The 18,398-nt window shown below is 40.9% G+C and overlaps 1 protein-coding gene across 16 annotated transcripts in view; it reads left to right on the plus strand.

The window, feature by feature from the left end:
- Positions 1–13,382, plus strand: part of rapgef6 (Rap guanine nucleotide exchange factor (GEF) 6) — a 61,000-nt gene extending 47,618 nt beyond the window's left edge. For 12 of the 16 annotated variants that reach the window (XM_081719572.1, XM_081719577.1, XM_081719573.1 and 9 more), the window contains 11 exons: positions 705–916; positions 1,759–1,882; positions 2,747–2,770; positions 3,545–3,762; positions 4,832–5,011; positions 5,714–5,854; positions 6,001–6,147; positions 6,903–7,113; positions 7,820–8,256; positions 8,626–8,913; positions 9,409–13,382. In XM_081719572.1, the coding sequence (XP_081575698.1) occupies positions 705–916; positions 1,759–1,882; positions 2,747–2,770; positions 3,545–3,762; positions 4,832–5,011; positions 5,714–5,854; positions 6,001–6,147; positions 6,903–7,113; positions 7,820–8,256; positions 8,626–8,913; positions 9,409–9,431 (2,005 nt within the window). In that variant the 3' untranslated portion in view covers positions 9,432–13,382. The remainder of the gene's footprint in view (positions 1–704; positions 917–1,758; positions 1,883–2,746; positions 2,771–3,544; positions 3,763–4,831; positions 5,012–5,713; positions 5,855–6,000; positions 6,148–6,902; positions 7,114–7,819; positions 8,257–8,625; positions 8,914–9,408) is intronic. The other 4 variants (XM_081719580.1, XM_081719582.1, XM_081719584.1 and 1 more) reach the window with 4 other exon arrangements.
- Positions 13,383–18,398: the final 5,016 nt, after the last annotated feature.

Below are 18,398 nucleotides of genomic sequence, written 5' to 3' on the forward strand. Positions count from 1 at the left end.
TGTGTAGAGGCAAGGCTGTCTGCTGCGGCTGGTAGCAGGGAGTCAGAGAGCCTGGCTCTGGTCACTCTTCAGTTCTCCTTCTATGCAAGGACCTCCAGGTCTTTTATCATGTGGTAGAGAAACATCTGCTTTGGGTTAGACACTGGGTTATTATGTTGACTGCTAACACAAGCTTGTTTTAAGGAATAGGACGCCATCTCGGCAAAGTCCAGTCCAACACCAGTCACCCCAACAATCTGCCTTGTCTGAATGGCACTGAGTGGTCTGGGGAACATTTCTTTTAGGTCATTTAGGTTGGCACAGTAGTCCTAGTAATCCTAGTAGTCACATTGTGTTGTTGCACAAAGAACTGCTGTCAGAAGCTTTGGGTTTTGATGCCATCTGCTTCCTGAAAACTGGTCCGTCATGGAGAAATATCACCAGGTTAGAAATTCAGTAGTCAATAATGGTAGACAAGTGAATACCTCACCTGTAATTGGACAGTGTTGAGAACCATAAATTGGGCATTTAGTGACTGAAACTCACCAGAGCACAAAACCTAAAGAAATACAAAGCAAGACTAAAACTGAATGTGTAAGGTTTTTTTTTTTTGTACACATTATTGACCATGAGCATGTTATGATTTTTATTTTATTTTATTTTTTACTTAAAAAAAGTAATTCTGTGTCTACGTGTTGTGTGGGTGCGTGTCCACCTGTATTTAGCGGGATGAACCTTGCCCCTGTTGCCCGGCTACGAGGCACATGGGAGAAGCTACCCAGCAAGTATGAGAAGCTCTTCCGAGACCTGCAGGACATTTTCGACCCGTCCCGCAACATGGCCAAGTACCGTAACATCCTGAGCAGTCAAAGTGTACAGCTGCCAATCATCCCCCTCTTTCCCGTGGTCAAGAAAGACCTCACGTTCCTGCATGAAGGTTTGCACACGCAACACCCTCCATCTCACACACACACACACACACACACACCAGCATTGCTCAAGAAATCGGAAGCTGTGCTATCCTTGCTGATACGAAGTGAAAACTTATCGAGGCTGTTTGATGCAAACTCGATCATATGTTTCTCGCTGATGTTTAGTTACTGTTAACTAATCCCTTCATGACTGGCAGGTTAAAACCAGAAGTCACATGTAGTGTGACAATTAGTACTGTGAAACAACAAACCAGTCATTATGAACTGTGTTTAAATGTTACAACCAGACACACAGTTGGGTACAGAATGAGTAACAACTGAATTTGTCCTCATCCTGTACTTTTCTATCAGCCCTCAGCCTTCCTCTGGCCAGGCTTGCCTCACTTCCTCTTGACAGGTCACTTCCATTTCTCTTTTCTCAGAATTGCTTAACTGCTACGGAAGTGAAGATAAGAGGGAGAAGTCACATGGCATGAGAGTATTTTTCTAATCAGAAGTAGATATTGATTATACAGAAGGCACTTGATCAACTTTGAGTCAGTGTGAACGAAGCATGTGGCAGGTGTACATCCAGTCTAGTGGCTTTCTCTAGGCCAAGAAACAGAGGTCGCCTTTTCTTAGCCTTCCAGATAAAGATCAACACAACACAGTACTGTGCTTTTCTTTTAATGTAACGTGGATTAGGCTTCACTGCTCTCTTTATATGCTAAACTTTAAGAGAACAAAGTAAAAAGGTTTAGCTCAGTTTAACTGAAATGGAACGTAATGTAACACTAATTTTCTTCATCTTCTTTTTTTTAAAACCCCTCATTGTCCAACTTCTGTTTCTATTTTTTTTATCACAAAGGTAATGATTCGAATGTGGATGGCCTGGTGAACTTTGAGAAGCTTCGAATGATCGCCAAGGAGATTCGACATGTTGTTCGCATGACCTCTGCCAACATGGACCCGGCACTCATGTTTCGGCAGAGGTTTGTAACACACACACATACATATATCTCTCTCTCTATCTCACGCATTGTTTTAGCCTGTATGGAGCTTTATCGATGTGTGCATTAGTGTGTACACAGTTTTCTTCCCGATGGTGAAACAGTAACTAACAGAGGTGTGTAGCTCAGGTTTATAAAGTGAAAAACCTCCCCAGGATTTTGCTCCAACCACCGGGCAGGTGAATTAAGTGGGTGAAACCAATCGAATAAAAATAATGGCAGGAAAAATTATTTTGAAACATTTACACTTCAAATGAAAATTTAATAGTCAAAATGCACATTGTTCTGCAAGAACACTAAGGAATCCTCAACCTCCATGCATCACTACAGTGATTGTGAAATACATCACTGACCTGCCATATTAGAAATAATGTTATCATGAGAAATAACATAATTATGAGGCCATGTGATGCAGACCTTTGCTCTGAGCTAACAATAGTGGGTCTAATAATAAACTGATAGATCATTCTTTAAAAAATAAAAATCTAAGGCACATGGCTAACAAATGCAGACACTGCAGGCGGTACTGAAAAGTCATTTTGGTAAACAATTTTAATATTTGAATAGGTCAGTGTTTCAGGGTTGTTTTTGGATGTGGCATTCTGCTAAAGTCCTGTTCATTGGATGATCCTGGTGAGGTCATGTTCATTATAATACTGGAGCTAGCCTAGTGTTCTACAATGGCCACATGCTTGTCACAAGATGGCATACAAAGTCTTTGGTGGTGGTTTCCTGTTCTGACATTTGCGTAGACGGAGCGTGGGTGGGGCAGTGTGCCTCTTTCTGATTCTTTCTTTGCCCTGCTACCCTCCTCTCTCTCCCTCCTTTCATGGCTCTTGCTTGTAGGAAGAAGAGATGGAAGAGTTTAGGGTGAGTCTCTCTCTCGCGCTCTCTCTCTCTCTCTCTCTCTCTCTCGCTCTCTCTCTCTCTCTCTCTCTCTCCCTCACACTGTCTTTCTCTTCAGCTGCATTCCTGCATGCTCTCTGTGCATCATAATTAACCCCTTCATCCCCATGTCTGTATCGCTCATGTACAAACAGAAGCTTTGAGCTCTCATGTGGAGGATCCAGCCATGGCTCTCTCATCTATATTTTTATTTTAATAACCCTTGTGGCCTCATGTCAAAACCTTTTTTTCTTTTCTTATTTTTGATGGCCCTCTTTTATTTGAGCATGGTACATGGTTTGAGCCAGACCCTGGTTGCATGGTTAAATCAGATGTGTTCTAGTATGCAAAAATGCAGTCAAAATTCAGGTCGATGGAGCAAGTGCTATGAACACAGTCATTACACTGCAGCTGCCATAGGCATGACAGCCTAACACAGCGAGCATCCTTCTCCAATGAAGTGACTTCTTTGGTAAAGCCATGATGGCAAACAGTAACTAATGTAGGTATAATTGATGGAAAGCCAGCACCCATTATCAATTTTTGCCAGCAAATTAGTTTAAACTCCCCAATTAGGGACCCCCAAAAACCTAGCCTTCAGTTAGGGAGCTTGATATAAAGACCAATGGTTCGAGCTGGCTCCAAACCTCACGTGATTTAGCAGTTGCCATCCATTTCTGTTAATTCGCTTTCAACACTGCGTGCACAGCAAGACGGGCCTTTCCCTCCTTCACAACTCTGACCCCTGCTCTCCCTCAGGTCCTTGAGCCAGGGCAGCACTAACTCCAACCTGCTGGACGTGCAGGGCAGCCACAAGAAGCGTGCCCGACGCAGCTCCCTGCTCAATGCCAAAAAGCTCTACGAAGACGCACAGATGGCTCGCAAGGTCAAGCAGTACCTGGTGCACCTGCAGGTGGAGACGGACGAGGAGAAGTTCCAGATCATGTCACTGCAGTGCGAGCCGGCCTACAGCACACGTGAGTCTGCTGCTGCTCACCTCGGCCAGATTAAGTCCAGTGATCACGGCTGGTGACTCAATGGCGCACTTCATCCAAAGATTCTAGCATGGCTTAGAGTCAGTATAATCAGCATAATAAAATATAGGAAATACAGAAGAACATGTATAGGAACGTGATGGTGCAATCTGGTCTGCATATAGAATGTCAGCCAAGGTTTAATTTTTGGGTAAGGTATTCCTTTAAGACAGCCTATTTGAATTTCAGTGCATTTTTTTAATGGGTTTTTAACAGGGCTTTTTTGATGTTTTTTTAGGACGCCTAATGTATTCTTGGGTGCTTAATAAATCCTGGAACAAGCAAAGTAAATTTGAAAAGGAAACTGTATTGCAGGTTATTGCTGGCCATAAGCCGCTTTGATGAAAACGTTGTTCTTGTGTTGCGACTGCCATCTGGTGGTGCAGAAATTACGTAGAAGACTAGGCACCAAATTATAGCCCATACAATATATACTATTGTCACTGACTGCAACCAAAGTTGACATGCTAGTAGAACTGTATAACAAATGCAAATTTGAAAATATAGTGTTATACAATCAAATTGTTTAAGCTGCATTCTGCATACTCAGTAATGATGATTTTAAAGTTGCGTGAAAAAGATTAGTCATCTTTGTCATTTATCAAAGTTAGGTTGAATATTTTGAGTTCAACTTTGTAAGCTCTGATAAGATGCCAAGCTAATTTGCTTGTGGTTAGGTCCAGTAACTAATAAACTGAGATGGTCACAGCAGACTTCATGATTTTGCTCACCTGACAACAAGTTTCCATTTCCTTGAGGTGTGGTCTCATTTCATATCAGCATGCCTTTAGCTCTAGTTCTAGTTATTGCTCTATTAGCTGTTTCTCTGTCAGTCATGCCCAAAATCAGGGGATGATTAGAAACCTCCACTGGCAGTGGTTAAATGATGATCTGCAGACCTCCTGCTTCCACGTGTCCTCAGCGTAACCTCTCCCTTTCCTTGGAAGAGGTTGGCTGTGGGCCTGTTGCCTGCCCCGCTTGCTCATACCTCTGCTGTGCTCTGTGCCCACAGTGTCGAAGAACTTGAACGAGAGGAGGTCCACCAAATCGGACATGTCGCCCGTGTCGATGCGCTCGGGTGCGTCCGCTGCCAGGCCCCAAAACCGCGTCTCGCAGGTTCTGCAGGTGCCGCCTGTCAGCCTCAACCCTCTGCGCAAGAAGAGTATTGCTAAGGACCTGGCAGGCATGTACGGTGAGTGGGCGCCTGCGGACCATCGCACATGGACACTGGGCTCGGCGCTGTGTTCTCGCACTTTGTGGCTCTCTTCATCTGTCATTTTAATCTTTGTGAGTTGTTAGCCAGTTGAATCTTGGCTTAATAAATATTGCCCCCTGGTGGTCATGTTTGAGGAAAATTAAAGCAGTGTAGGGATTAAAGTAGTGTACTAATGTAGCCATTTACATGACACGAGTGGTTGAATGGCAGCTGTGCTCTGTGTCACTCCTAACATAACTGATGAGCACTCTGAAGTTGACACTGCACTAGTAACAAGGTATTTTTCCTCATCCCTCATTAGGTTGTTTGTAGAATTTTTACTTCTCTGAAACAACTAGTAGTTCAACAACATTGCTTTCTAATGGTTTTGGCAGTCCATGCATTACATCAAAGAGCTTTGTCAATTTTAAAGATTGTTTCAAAGCCCTTGGGATTAAATAATTAACAAATTTAAAAATAAATTTGTCTTAAACATTGCCAAAAACACTTAATGGATTGGAGCTGTTGGGGGACATGTAGCATTCTGCTTTGCTTCAGTGTTGGAGCTGTTGGGGGATGTGTAGTGTCCTGCTCTGCTTCAGTGTTGGAGCTGGTGGGGGCATCCTGCATCCTGCTCTGCTTCAGTGTTGGACCTGGTAGGAACACGTTGTGTCCTAACTAGTCCTCTGTGCTCTGCAGGCTACAGCTCACCACATGTGATGAAAAAAACACCCATTTCAGCAGAGGAAAGTAATGGGAAGAAGTTAGAAGAAGGTGCATCTACCGTCTCTTCCCTGCACTCAAGCCCGGCAGTATCGCCACAGAGCTGTCCTCGCAAAGGTGATGCCTCACACAAACACACACACCCCAGGATTACACTTCATTCCACCCACTGAAGCAGATTACCAGAGTCGCAGCTCTGAGACGCGTCTTCAAAATGGGTGCGTGACTGCTCACCACTTTCCATGGCGTCATCTCACTTCCAGTGGGCGGCGTGGCCAAGTCTCAGGAGTGTGGTCAGCTGAACCTGTCAGGCTCGTCGTCATCACTCGCCAGCGAGGCCAGCAACAGGGCGGCGGCAGGGTGCAGCACAACAGGGAGCATGGTTGGCGCACGCCGCAGCTACGGCATAGGTGGGACTTTTCTCCACAAGCAGATACAGCGGATGACCCAGCATGGCCGAGGGCAGGCCGCGTGCCGGCAGACAGGGGCAGCCTCAGAGCTCCACTCGCCTCCCCCACCTGAAGCCCCACCTAGGAGGCGCTTTCCATCACCCTTCAGGCTTCTGCGGGAGAGGAGCAGGTCCAGAGATGGACAGGGAGGATTAGGACAGGGCAGCAGCACCGTTAGACAGCCAGAGAGCACAGAGAGGACAGAGACCCAGTTAGCAGAGCCCCTCCGAGCCTTCAGCTGGCTGCACAGGGAGAGACACAGCAAGAGGAAGACTGTTCAGGGGAACAGAACTGGATAGGAAACCTTTCAAAAATTCCAACACATCTAAAAGATATTTTGGAATATTAGAAATTCTGTGGTTTTTAAGGAGATACAAAGCTGGAGTAAATACAAAGAAAGAATTCAGCAGCAAACATGCATTTAAGCAAATGATTAAAATATGGGTTTCTCAAGGACGCCAGTGTTTGTACTCCGTCAAACCAGAGCTTTCCACACAGACAGGAAGCAGTTTTAGACAGTTTTAGTCACTGTTCCTAATTTCTTTGCATCGTTCCTCATTAGAAGTGTTTGATTTGTTTGTTCGTTGTCTTGGTCATTTAAGAAATAAACGAGTTCCCATCCTAAGGTTAACTTTGTTTTAGAAGCACTCCCTCTCCTTGCTTCGAAAAAGCTGACGTAAACGCCCTCGCTGATCTGCCATGTGCATATGTGGCAGGCTATGCCCTGATGCCGGCGGCCAGGCTGGACCAGTCGGACTCGAGCCACAGCGAGATCTCCTCGCGGTCCAGCGTCGTAAGTAACTGCTCGGTGGAGTCGGTGCCCGCTGGCACGGCTGAGGAGCGTGGAGGCACCAAAGCCAGCAGCGAGGCGGAGACGCAGGCCCACAGCCAACAGCCAGCCTCCAACCACTGCCCGCCCTGCACTAGGTACAGCGCCTCCGAACCCTCCCTCTCGCTTCCTTTCTCTCTCTCCCAGAACACCAGTCCTGCATCAACATAGAGGTTAAGGTGCAATCTCACATGCTTGTTAGCTTTGAACTATTAAAAACAGTTAGGAATTTCAACACAAATGCAGAAAACGCAGCAATTTTACTGGGTCTATGTGTTATTACGCATTCTGTTGGATTAATAACATATCCCCTTTTTATATGAGAGGTTTTCATTCCCACCACGGAAAGGGTTTTGTAACAGAGAGCCGATGATTCCAGCTTTCACAAGCTGCATGAAATGAAATGTAGTGATGTGTATCTAGGTGGCGTTTCCAGATGTCAGCTTGTCTTATTCTCCATGGACTGTTTTAACACAGAGTAAAATCCTGTGGATCTTTTGAAATATTATTTATTTCTCGCTGTAGTAAAACATGCAGTGATGCCAGTTCAGCCAAGTAGGTTTTCATGATCTTGGACAGACACGGTACAGAAGTTGTTTTACTGGCACAGCGTGGATGAATTTTAATCTGTACCACACACCAGTGTCTCCAAACATATTTAATGAACTGGTAACCTTACTACGTGGTTGCAAAGTGATGAGCGGAGAGCAGTCTAGCCCTTTTGTGAGCTTTTGTTCTGATATTGTGTGCTTCATGTTTTTATCTGTGTTGTATATTTTCATTCACTTGCGCACTCATTCTTAGTTCATCCTTGGCGAGGCACACGGTGACGAGGGGTTCCACCTTCACCTCCCCCACCAGCGGTGAGGAGCTGGCCCCGCCTGACCCCGCGTCCACCTCCGAGGCAGCTGACAGTGGCCGCGGCAGCTGGACCTCCTGCTCCAGCAGCTCCCATGACAATGTGCACAGCCTTCAGGCCCAGCGCAACACGGACCTGGCCAACCATAGGCACCTGCCCATGGGTGGCCCCATCGCCGAGCTGGAGGTGGGGCCTGGCCGCTCCAGGCAGAGCTGGGCTCCCTCCAGCGCACTCCCCAACACCTACGAAGGAAGCTACAGTACCGTGAAGCGAAGGGTGGCCGAGCGTGGGGGGGAGGGAGGTGAGGAGTCTGCAGATGGGCAACCAAGCACAGACGGTGTGTACAAAACGGTCACGTCGAGCACAGAGAGAGGACTGATAGGTGAGAGGCTGTCCCTGCAGTGTGACAGGAGGCATGCAGATGGTCCTGGTTATGTTTTTGTAGTTATGTCACAGCAACAGCAGATTTGATGCACAGTGCTGTCCTCGTAGAAATGGCTCTTCATACAAATCCTTTCAAGCCAACATTGAAAGAGGAAGGGTGCTCAAAAAAAAAATTATACTAAAGAAAATCAGCACCTCAGCAAAACCCTGCCTGCCACAAACCTGCTGCTGTCGTTGCTCTTGCCTGCTCTAAATGTCTTTTATTTCCTTTATGTGCTCTGTTACCTTGTGAATATGGCATTAATTTCCGTGCTCCGTTGTCTCCTGTTTGCTTTCTGTTCTCCCCTCCCTTCCCGCTCGCCGGCAGTGTACTGTGTAACCTCGCCCTGCAAGGACGATAGGTACAGGGCTCCGCCGCCGACCCCGCCGGGCTACCAGGGGCTGGCCCTGGGCGACGCGCAGGTGCAGGAGGGAGGAGTGGCGCGGCTGGCCCACATAAAGCCGCCCGACTATAGCGTGGCACTGCAGAGGTCCAGGCTACTGCTGCACGGCCCAGCAGCCCAGGCCGAGGCACGGAAGCTGGTGCCCGGGCAGCGCGGCTCCCTTGCCATGCCCCACACTGTAGTCCTCCAGACACTAGCAGATAGCGAGGAGGGTACGTGCCCAACACGTCGACATGGCATGGTGCACAGGTGGTATGGCACCGGCTTGCTGCAGCTGCTGTGTGCTATTGGCTTCTCCATGGCAGCTGCTGTGTGCTGATTGGCAGTCTGGAAATGAGCTTAGAGATCTGAAATTGCTGTTAGCATCTGTTTAGGCTGTTTGTGGCAGAGTTACGGTGACGGAAAGACACTAAATTGGTCATTCCATAGTAGGGCGTATTGTAAATGCATCTGTTAGTTTTGAAAAATGGAAAATTAGTTAAGCAAGATTATTTTTAACCAGCCACAATGCATTGCCTGATTTTGGTGTTTCTATGGGGTTTTTTTGTTTGTTTTTTTGTAGTTTCTTGTAGTGTAATGTACTCTTGTTTCTGGTTGACAGTAGTTTTTTGGGACTGGTGATTTCTTTTTTTCTAAAAAAAACAAAACAAAGAAAGTTACTGTTTTTCACTTAGACTTGTTTTTCTTTCATCTTTTGTGTCTTGCAGATGAGCAGGTGTCAGCGGTGTGACTCCAGCAAGGGGTGTGTGTGTGTGTGTGTGTGTGTGTGTGTGAGAGAGAGGAACAAGGGGTCCAAAGCATTGAAGACAGCTTCATTATGTAAAGCCCTTCATGCTGAGCACATTCTCCTCAACACCACAAGCAGTGCCACACAGACCCAGCAATGTTGAGCTTTTCATTTTTCTTTGTGCCATCTTACAACCCTTAAAGCCGCACCCCTGTGTTTTACCAAATGGCACACACTAAAATTCAAGAGCTCATCAAAGACTTTTTTTTTTCATTTTGCATCCTGTTCTGTGAAGCAAAGGAACAGAGTTCATTTGCTGTGTGTCACACACCTCTGTTTTTAGCCAAACATCATTTTAAACCAAGTGGCTATTTTTGTTGCTATATATATAAAATTTTATTTTTGCCAATGAACAAAATCTTGCAGAGTTTACATATTTTAAACTTCATGCAAAAGGCATGAATACTGTTTAATTCAGTTGTAAAGCTTTACAACTGAAGAATCTTGTTTATCTGTTGCTAAGTGGGCTTTGTGTGTGTGTGTGTGTGTGTATGTGTATGTGTGTGTGTGTGTGTGTGTGTGTGTTTTATTGCACCTCATCAAATGTTAAGCTCTTAAGTGATACAAAATTTAAATTTTCATGATTTTCTGGATAACTTAAATAATGTGCATCGGACCAGAGAATTTTGATGTGTGTACTATCAAAACAGTATTGGTACATTTACAGCTTATGCAGCTATTATTATTATTTCTCAGTTCAGAGAAAAATCAGCATATAACCATTTAAAAGACCTGTGAGCCTTCATCGTTTATTCTAGGTCCTGTCCTGTCAGGGTGTTTACATAGTTGGAGTGTACCAGGCCACGCTTCAGCTTAAGTCACTCCCATGGTAAGAGGCGCTCTATGTATAACTGTTCTGTAGAATACCTCACCTTGAATGTAAATCCTAAGCTTGGATTTGTAAGCACTTATATTTAGTGGACATTCTTGACATGCCTTTCTCATCATTGATACATTGATATAATTGGCTTGGATATTATTTTTTATATTTGTGCAAATAAGCACAACTAGCTAGAGTAGCATGATTTCTAGAAAGAGTTTCATGTTTCAAAATGGCCTGGTCTGAGAAATGAAATGTCAGAGAAATTTTATATTTTAGGAGTTTGACTTTAGCTGCATCTCAGGCAAGACTGTGCATGCCATCTTCACTTAGATATTCAACTGCTCGGTTACTCAGAGACCAAATTGTTAGGTACTTCTGTGGTACACTGCTATCTGTCTGTTTAGGAAGTAGTAGTATATGCTTATCAGAGTCATTGGTTTTTGGGGGGGGTTAAGTGTAGCTGCTGCAAAATATTAAACTATATAGCGGCTGCAATGGCACTGTAGAGTCACAATAGTGGAATAATTAGGCATGTGTCCAGATCTAAAATGTTTTTACAGTGAATGTGTTTACAGTGATCCTTAAAATTTGTTTACAGTGTTCATTGGAGCTAGCTGTCATCTATGACGTGTTGAACTGAAGTGTATTATTTTACTCTGCCAGGCTGATTTGGAGCTTTTTTTTTTTTTTTTGCTTTTTTTTCTCCCCCCCCCTTTTTTTTAAAGCAATAACAATTATGTAGATGCATCTGTAACAGTTTGGTTGTCCATTTTAATATACTTGGTACCTCATACACCATCTCAGTTGTAAATGATCTGTAAATATTCATTTTGCTACTCCTCCTTGTGTATATATATATATATATAAAGAAAAAAGTCTTTGTGTCAAGGGACAATATATTTATATGTTAGATGTGCATTTTCTTTCCTTATTAGTTAATGGCATTTTAACATTTTGTATAGTATTTTAAATATACCAGATTAATTGTTGTTGCTTTCTGCAAGTATATAAATATTATTTGTACATTATATTCTAACTAAACCTTAGTTATCTAGGGTTAAGATGTGGACATATTGTATTATACCAAGGGATAAAACTGGAATATTAATTTTTTCAGATTTTCTTTCCCAAACAATGACTTGAAGATATTAATGGTAATATATATAAATATATTCATATATGAATTTTTACATATATTTTTTTCTTTGTTGTAAATTGTTATTGATCATGTATAGTAGAAAAGAGCCCTCTATAAAGTCTGTATTTTTAATATTTTACTAAAATAAAAGTCATGGTTATGAATGCCCTGCCATCAGCACCACCGTTGCTCTGTTACCTGGAAGAAATGCAAACCCCATGACACATGCCTTTCTCTTAAAAGTCCACGTTGAGATCTTTCTCTTAAAGGCCCATGTTTAGAACATTGTTTGCATTTGTTCTAATTCGGGGTTAAAGTTGAGCTGCACAAATACAAGGACAAATAATGCAGTTTCTCTAGGCTCTTTCTTTAGTGGTTTCTTGAAACCTGTAAATCTGTACATGTAATAATTCTGATGTATAACAAGATGACTTTTAAAATTTAGTGAGTGGCTAATGTAACTTACCCCTTGTGGTCCCATCTTCACAACCAGCAAAAGCTAACATGGAAACTATTTTGTTGTTTTGTTCCGACAACTGCATGACGGTCCATAATAGTTTGCTTACCTTATTCTTACTGAAAGACATCTTTAAATGTCTTAGAAAGTCTGTTCAGTCTCTATTTGCTGGTTTATTAAAATGCACCCTCCATGTTCTGAATATGAAGAAATAGAACCTCTTAAATCCATGATCAGGAACTGGTAAACCTTTTTGTGTTGACATCAGATTTCAGGCTTAACTTCACAATTGTGGGCAAATTAAATTAAATTAAATTTGATTAACAAAGTGCAGTGGTACTCTATTGATGTGATGGATTAGTTTATTGATCTCACAGTTTACAAACATTAGCCTTTGGTAAGTCTTTGAATTTCCTGAGGGAGAATGCCAGTAGCCTTTCCTTCATCTACCACTTTATTCTAAATCCCCAATTTTTGGTTTGGAAGTTTGGAAGGGGTTGTGACTGCCATGTGTTGAAATTCTAAGCTGTGTACCAAATGCGAACTGCTAATGGGGTAGTTTGTGTAGCACTCAGATATTTAGTGTGAATTAGTTTCAGTAGTTTAGTTTGTTTTTGTTTTTTAAATCATTTAACATTAATAGAGAAAACTGTTAAATAGGAAAATTGTGGTCAGATGGCCCAAAAATAATTGTTTTAGGATACTGGGTCAATTTTCCTACAAAACTAGGCTTAGGTTTTGTGAACAACAGAAGCCTTACCCAAGTGTTACTCATTCATCGCATATTGTTGACCAGCTGGAACATTTGTCTTTTTTAAACAGAGAAATTAAATGTACATTAGACATTTCAGATCCAGCAAATGCACACCAAACTCCACGTAGCAATCACTAATTCTGACCAATAATTAATTCTAAAAATGATGAGCACTTATTTAAAATGACTAATAAATGTGATGTTCATTACAAGAGATATTTGTCTATGGTGAAGATATTTAAAAATATGTTTTTGTCTTTTTAGCTTCATAACTGGTGAGACAGCCATCACATTCTGGTTTCAGGTCTATCAAAAACATAGCCCAAGGCACCACTGTGAGAATCATCATTTGCTTTCTGCTGCTCTGTATTTGTCTGTTCTCATCAGAAGCACAGGAAGGCAGCCATGATAACCTAGTTGAGCAATGTAGCACAACTCCAAATGTTCAATCCTAATCCTACAGTCCAGTTTTTTTTTTTTTTTTTTTTTTTGTTTTTTTTTTTTTTTTTTTTTTGTTTACTTCCATTGTCTTCACGTTCTCTTATCCATGGCACTGCTGTTGTAAACATAATCTTATGTCTTTTAGAAAGACATTTTCGTGTATTCTCTTGTATTTCTATTAATGATTGTAAATAATTTGTATATTCTTGTTTGATAGAATGTTACATGGAATACTACAGCCAGTAATGGGGGCAGTAATAAAATGTTTAATGTTTAACCTCTGCATGTCTCAGTAATTACTGTTTCTCTTTGTAATGGTCTGGTGGAAAAGACACATGGATAAACTCCAAGTGGGATACAAAAGAAAAGGTGTTTATTGGCTCCCAGTGCTCTAGTGCAAAATATTTTTTTTTAATCATATCCAATCAAAAAAAACAAACAAAATATTCAAAAAGGAAAATTTAGTATTTACAAGTTCAAGGAAAAATCCAGCAATCATAACCTCTTCCATATCACTCAACTTCAAAACCATCACCTTGAATTTTCCCTGAGAAAATTATATAGGGAAAAACAGGAAATTAGGTGACATCACTTCCTGTCTGGGTGGAAAAATTCCCCAATTTGGAATCCCCAATTCCCCATAACGGGCTATGATTTCTTTTCCCTCCAAAACAACATGGAAAAATAATCACAGGTAAGTTAATTTTTCTCTTAACCTACTTTTGTTTCACTTACTTATACAAACTTTCCTGGCCAGATAAACATTAAACTTAAATTCTAGAAACAGAACAGTATTTAATTTCACCTCTTACAATAAATTTCTTTTTCCCCCTCATTAAATTAAACTTTTTCGATGCATGTTAATCACTCAATAAATCAAGTCAATAAAGTTTGATGAAACAAATTGTGTTAATTTACATGCATGCACACACATATATATATATATATATATATATATATATATATATATATATATATATATATATATATATATATATATATATATATATATATAATATGCAGCATTGACACACAAGACCATTTTCAGTAGCTCCAAATTTGATGCCTCATTTGTATGTGGTGTCTGTTGCTGTTGTCTGTCAACATGACATGAGACACGTAGCCAAAAACCAGACAGACCACCAAGCACCATAGTAGTATACTTTCTTCAATAAAGATGTCTAGAAAAGATTAAGAGGACTATATGGACCACAGTCAACACTATTAGTATAAAAAAACTACGAAACAGACACACCTAAATGACCCCAGATCCTTTACTATAGTTTGCAATCCACTGGTAACCCTCAAGAACAGAAAAGTTAGGTTACAGTTTGTTGAAGAATAGGCCCATGTGATAAAGGCCTACAGAGATCTATGATGGTCCTATCTCAGATGGGATGGAGGTGGAGCGACACGAGAGTGCTGGAATGAGTAATGTGTGGGGAAGAAAATGAACCTATGAACCCATCTATACACAGAATTGCCAGTTTATTAGGTACAACTCAATCCTTTTTAGTCAATTCTATGTTCTCACTTGTCTTGTTCTCTGGACAGCTCAGTCATGAATGACCTTTTTTTTTTTTTAAAAGATAATGTATGGGTATTTGATTAAAGGTGCATAAACAGTACTAACAAAGGGCCAATACAGTATAAATATATATTAAAGCACCCAGCTAAAACTTGTCCTTTGGTCAAAAGATGAACACATTATACAGGACTCCAGTACAGTTAACACCTGACTTCAGAGTACAAGGGTCATGCCAGGAGATGTGGATTACAAATTAAAATTGATTGTAAAATGTAAGACTGCGTATGAGGTATTGATATATAGCTGTATCTAGTGATCACTGGGTTTAGCTGCCACTGGAACCAGTTCACCTGTGTTTATCTATTAATTGACTGGGTTTATTGGTGATCTGACTGGAATCAGTTCACCTGTGTTTATTGATGATCTGACTGCTGAAGACTGGCTCAACAATTTACAAAATTAGATTTCAAGTCTAGTTTTATTTTTAATGTTATAGAAGCATGATCTGTTATGAATATGAATATTGTTCTGTACAGCACAGTCTTCGAACACACTGACATTCAGTTTTCAAATTCTAAATAGTTCTGAAGTTTGTATGCTTACACAAGTTAACTGACCCTTCTCTTTTATGCCAACACAGATAAATAAGCAAATTATAAAGTGAATTACCATACCATAAAAACCATAGACCACTGCTAATAGGAAAACAGATTTACCAGTGGGTTTCGGAAGTGGAGTTAATAATTCTTTATAACTGATATCTGGTGCACGGGGTGGGGGTGGGGGTAAATGTACTTATTGAGATCTGAATGTTGAATGTCTAATCAAAGCAATGGGAAGTTCACAGAGAATTTTTCAGGGTGGTAAAAGGCAATTCTCCATGAAAGCTCTTCTTTCTCTTAGGGATTTCTTTAGCTAGGTTTTCTGGAAATTACTCTGATGTTATACACACATAATATATTATACATCATAACCCAGGAGCTCCGTCAACCCCAAAAGGAAAGGAGAAGATTAAAAGAAGAAAAATAATCATTGCAAATTAATCCTCCATTAAATTTCATGCACTTGAGTTTCCATGTCAGAATTCTTTGCCTAACACAAACTCAACTTAGAAGTAGCCAGCACAATCTAACTGAAATACTTTCATTCTCTCTCACACACAATACATAAATAAACTTTATGTATTATTTGATGTTCATGTCTAATAAAAGCAGTGTGAAGAGGAAATACATTTGTCTTTCAGAAAAGCACTGTTGAGGCTTTATTACTTGCCCCATTCTGGCCCTTTGTAAATAGGTTTAGGCCACCATTCTCTGACAAAGGAGACAGAGAAGGTCTTTGAGGCACTGATGAATGGTTTGGCTCCTTAGACAATGCCTCTCTTTCTGTTAGTTATCCCTAATAGCAAAAGTCAGAAGACAGGTCAGCCAAACTCATTCCTCATTGTGGGACAAATAGAGTTGATCTTGTGCTCTCTCACATTACAGTGTTGGTCATATCTTGCACCTCAGGCCCAGTGACTTTAACTCCAGGTAAATACTGAACAGGTCACAAGCTATGTACTTTGTCAGTTTGTCTTTACTTTTTCAACTTTTAGACAGTGAGACTGTTTACACTTTGAATTAGTAATGTTTCGAAATATTGTGCTGTATACTGCGTTCTACAGCGTGCTGTGTCTCCGACCTTCACGTTTGGTGTTGGCGTTGCTGTTGAAATAAAGAAGGCAGGGAGAGTGGGTGTAATTCCAAGTAAGAACTCCAGGGGGCAGTAGCCATTCACTCCAGAAAGTTCCAAGATAACTTCTGACTGTAAGAGCCAAGACCACATGGCTGAAGGAAGGAATTGTGAGGAGAATATTAAATTAAGCCTCTTTTTTTCTGAGCATGATTGCCCATTTCATTAGAGCACAAACTGCCAAAATCGGTTTGCACTGAAAACAACTTGATTAGGCCTTTGTTGAGGGGATGATCGTATTTGTCTCAGTTGTGTTTTCCCTGGTTTGCTGCTTTTCCCTTCATGAATCAACATATGCCTCCCCTCTCTGGAACACTTTTAATCGCTACTGTTAATGGCTAAGCGCCAAAGTTCATTTTGTGAGTTTCTGGAGGATAATGCTGCTCAACGGACATCACTGAAGTGGAAAAGAAGAGGGAGGCTATCAATGGACCCTCACTTCACTCCCCAGTGATAAAGACCTGCAAAAGTGTGAAATGAAAAGGTCGTTTATTGTGATGAGAAAAGATGTTTTCATCATGCGGGCCAGTCAGATAAAACAAACAACATGACGACATTGTGCCCTTCAGGAAAGTGGTGAATTTGAGGTCAACCAAACACTTGAGCTATGATTAAAACCAAGTATAACAACAAGAACCAGTTATGTGAGTTGTGTAATTATGGCCTGAAGAAAACTTTAGTGGATATTGAACCTTTACGGAAACCTTTAGTCCAGAACAAAGTGAGAAACTCTGAGAATTTGAGAATGTTATTTAATACCAAGGCTTATTTGGCCAGTGTGATCCACATGCAAGACATTAAATAGAATTGTCAATTAAGCGTGAATAGAATAGTTGAAAGGCATACATCATCAATCATACAATATTGCTACTCTATAGTGTTGTCATGTAGGCTGTAATGATTTGAAAATATTCAAAGCCCAAAATATTTTATATTTTTTAACTTATGTTCATGTAAATAGGTAAATGTAACCAGTTACTACCCACATCTGTTAATGAGTCAGTGGTTTGTGGTGACTGACATACAAAGAAATCTACTAATTTTGTGTCCTCTTCTGTTTTCTTAATCAAGGTTAATAAAGGAACCAGTGTGCGCCAAGTGTGATCATTCACACTGACAGAGACGACTCGAAGGTCATTCCACGTCACAGTGAAACAGTCCACAGTGAGATGAACCCTGGGCTCAGAATCTGCTCTGTGATATAGGCTGAGGACAAAATCTGCAGTCACGTAAGAATATGAATTCCACTCTGAAAATGACCATGATGGGATGTGGACTAATAAAATCTGTTTTATTATATGAATATTTAGTCCATGGTCACAGTTGTGGATATTTTTTGTATTACTATTTTTTTATGAATATATATTTATTTCAGTGTTATATTCAATGGAAAATTGTAGAAAGGCAGTTTTAACTTCAGATTAGCACTTTCACAAAGAGATTTCTAATTTAAATATGTGGTGTTCTTCTATACCTAAATGAGTAGTTATATCTACAGTGCAATAAGCCTAACCGTGTTTACACTTTAATATATAAATAAAGAAATATATGAGAAAGCCTTACTGGGCCCATTTGCTTGTTTTGTCAGTCAGTTCATTCCTGTGGAAACAAATACAGTCCTAATCAGGACAGTGAAACCCTGATAAATCCTGATAAACCCTGATAAATCCTAATATCCTATTCCAGCTGTTCTCCCTAGTGGTCTGCTCTTTTCGGACTTTGCGACTATGGTGTTTTCAAATAAAAATATTTGACATTAAGGAATATACCTATGCTGCCTGACATGTTATCCAACGTGAGCCAGGTCTTGGTACAGTAAGGGTGCCAAAGAGTAGTAATTTGTGGTGGTCCAAGGCCTAAAATATATAATAGTGTGCAAATAAAGACAATATGTAGGTTGCAAATGAAGTTATGAATGCATCCTATTTTTGTATAGTTTTCTATAATAAATTATGAGCATATGCAATGACCTTTGCAATATACTAAATTATGTATTTCTGTAGGTTGACTATGGAAACTTCTATCAAGTTCAGTA

This window comes from Electrophorus electricus, chromosome 8 (genome assembly GCF_041902795.1).
Source record: "Electrophorus electricus isolate QZ-2024a chromosome 8, ASM4190279v1, whole genome shotgun sequence".
NCBI lineage: Eukaryota > Metazoa > Chordata > Actinopteri > Gymnotiformes > Gymnotidae > Electrophorus > Electrophorus electricus.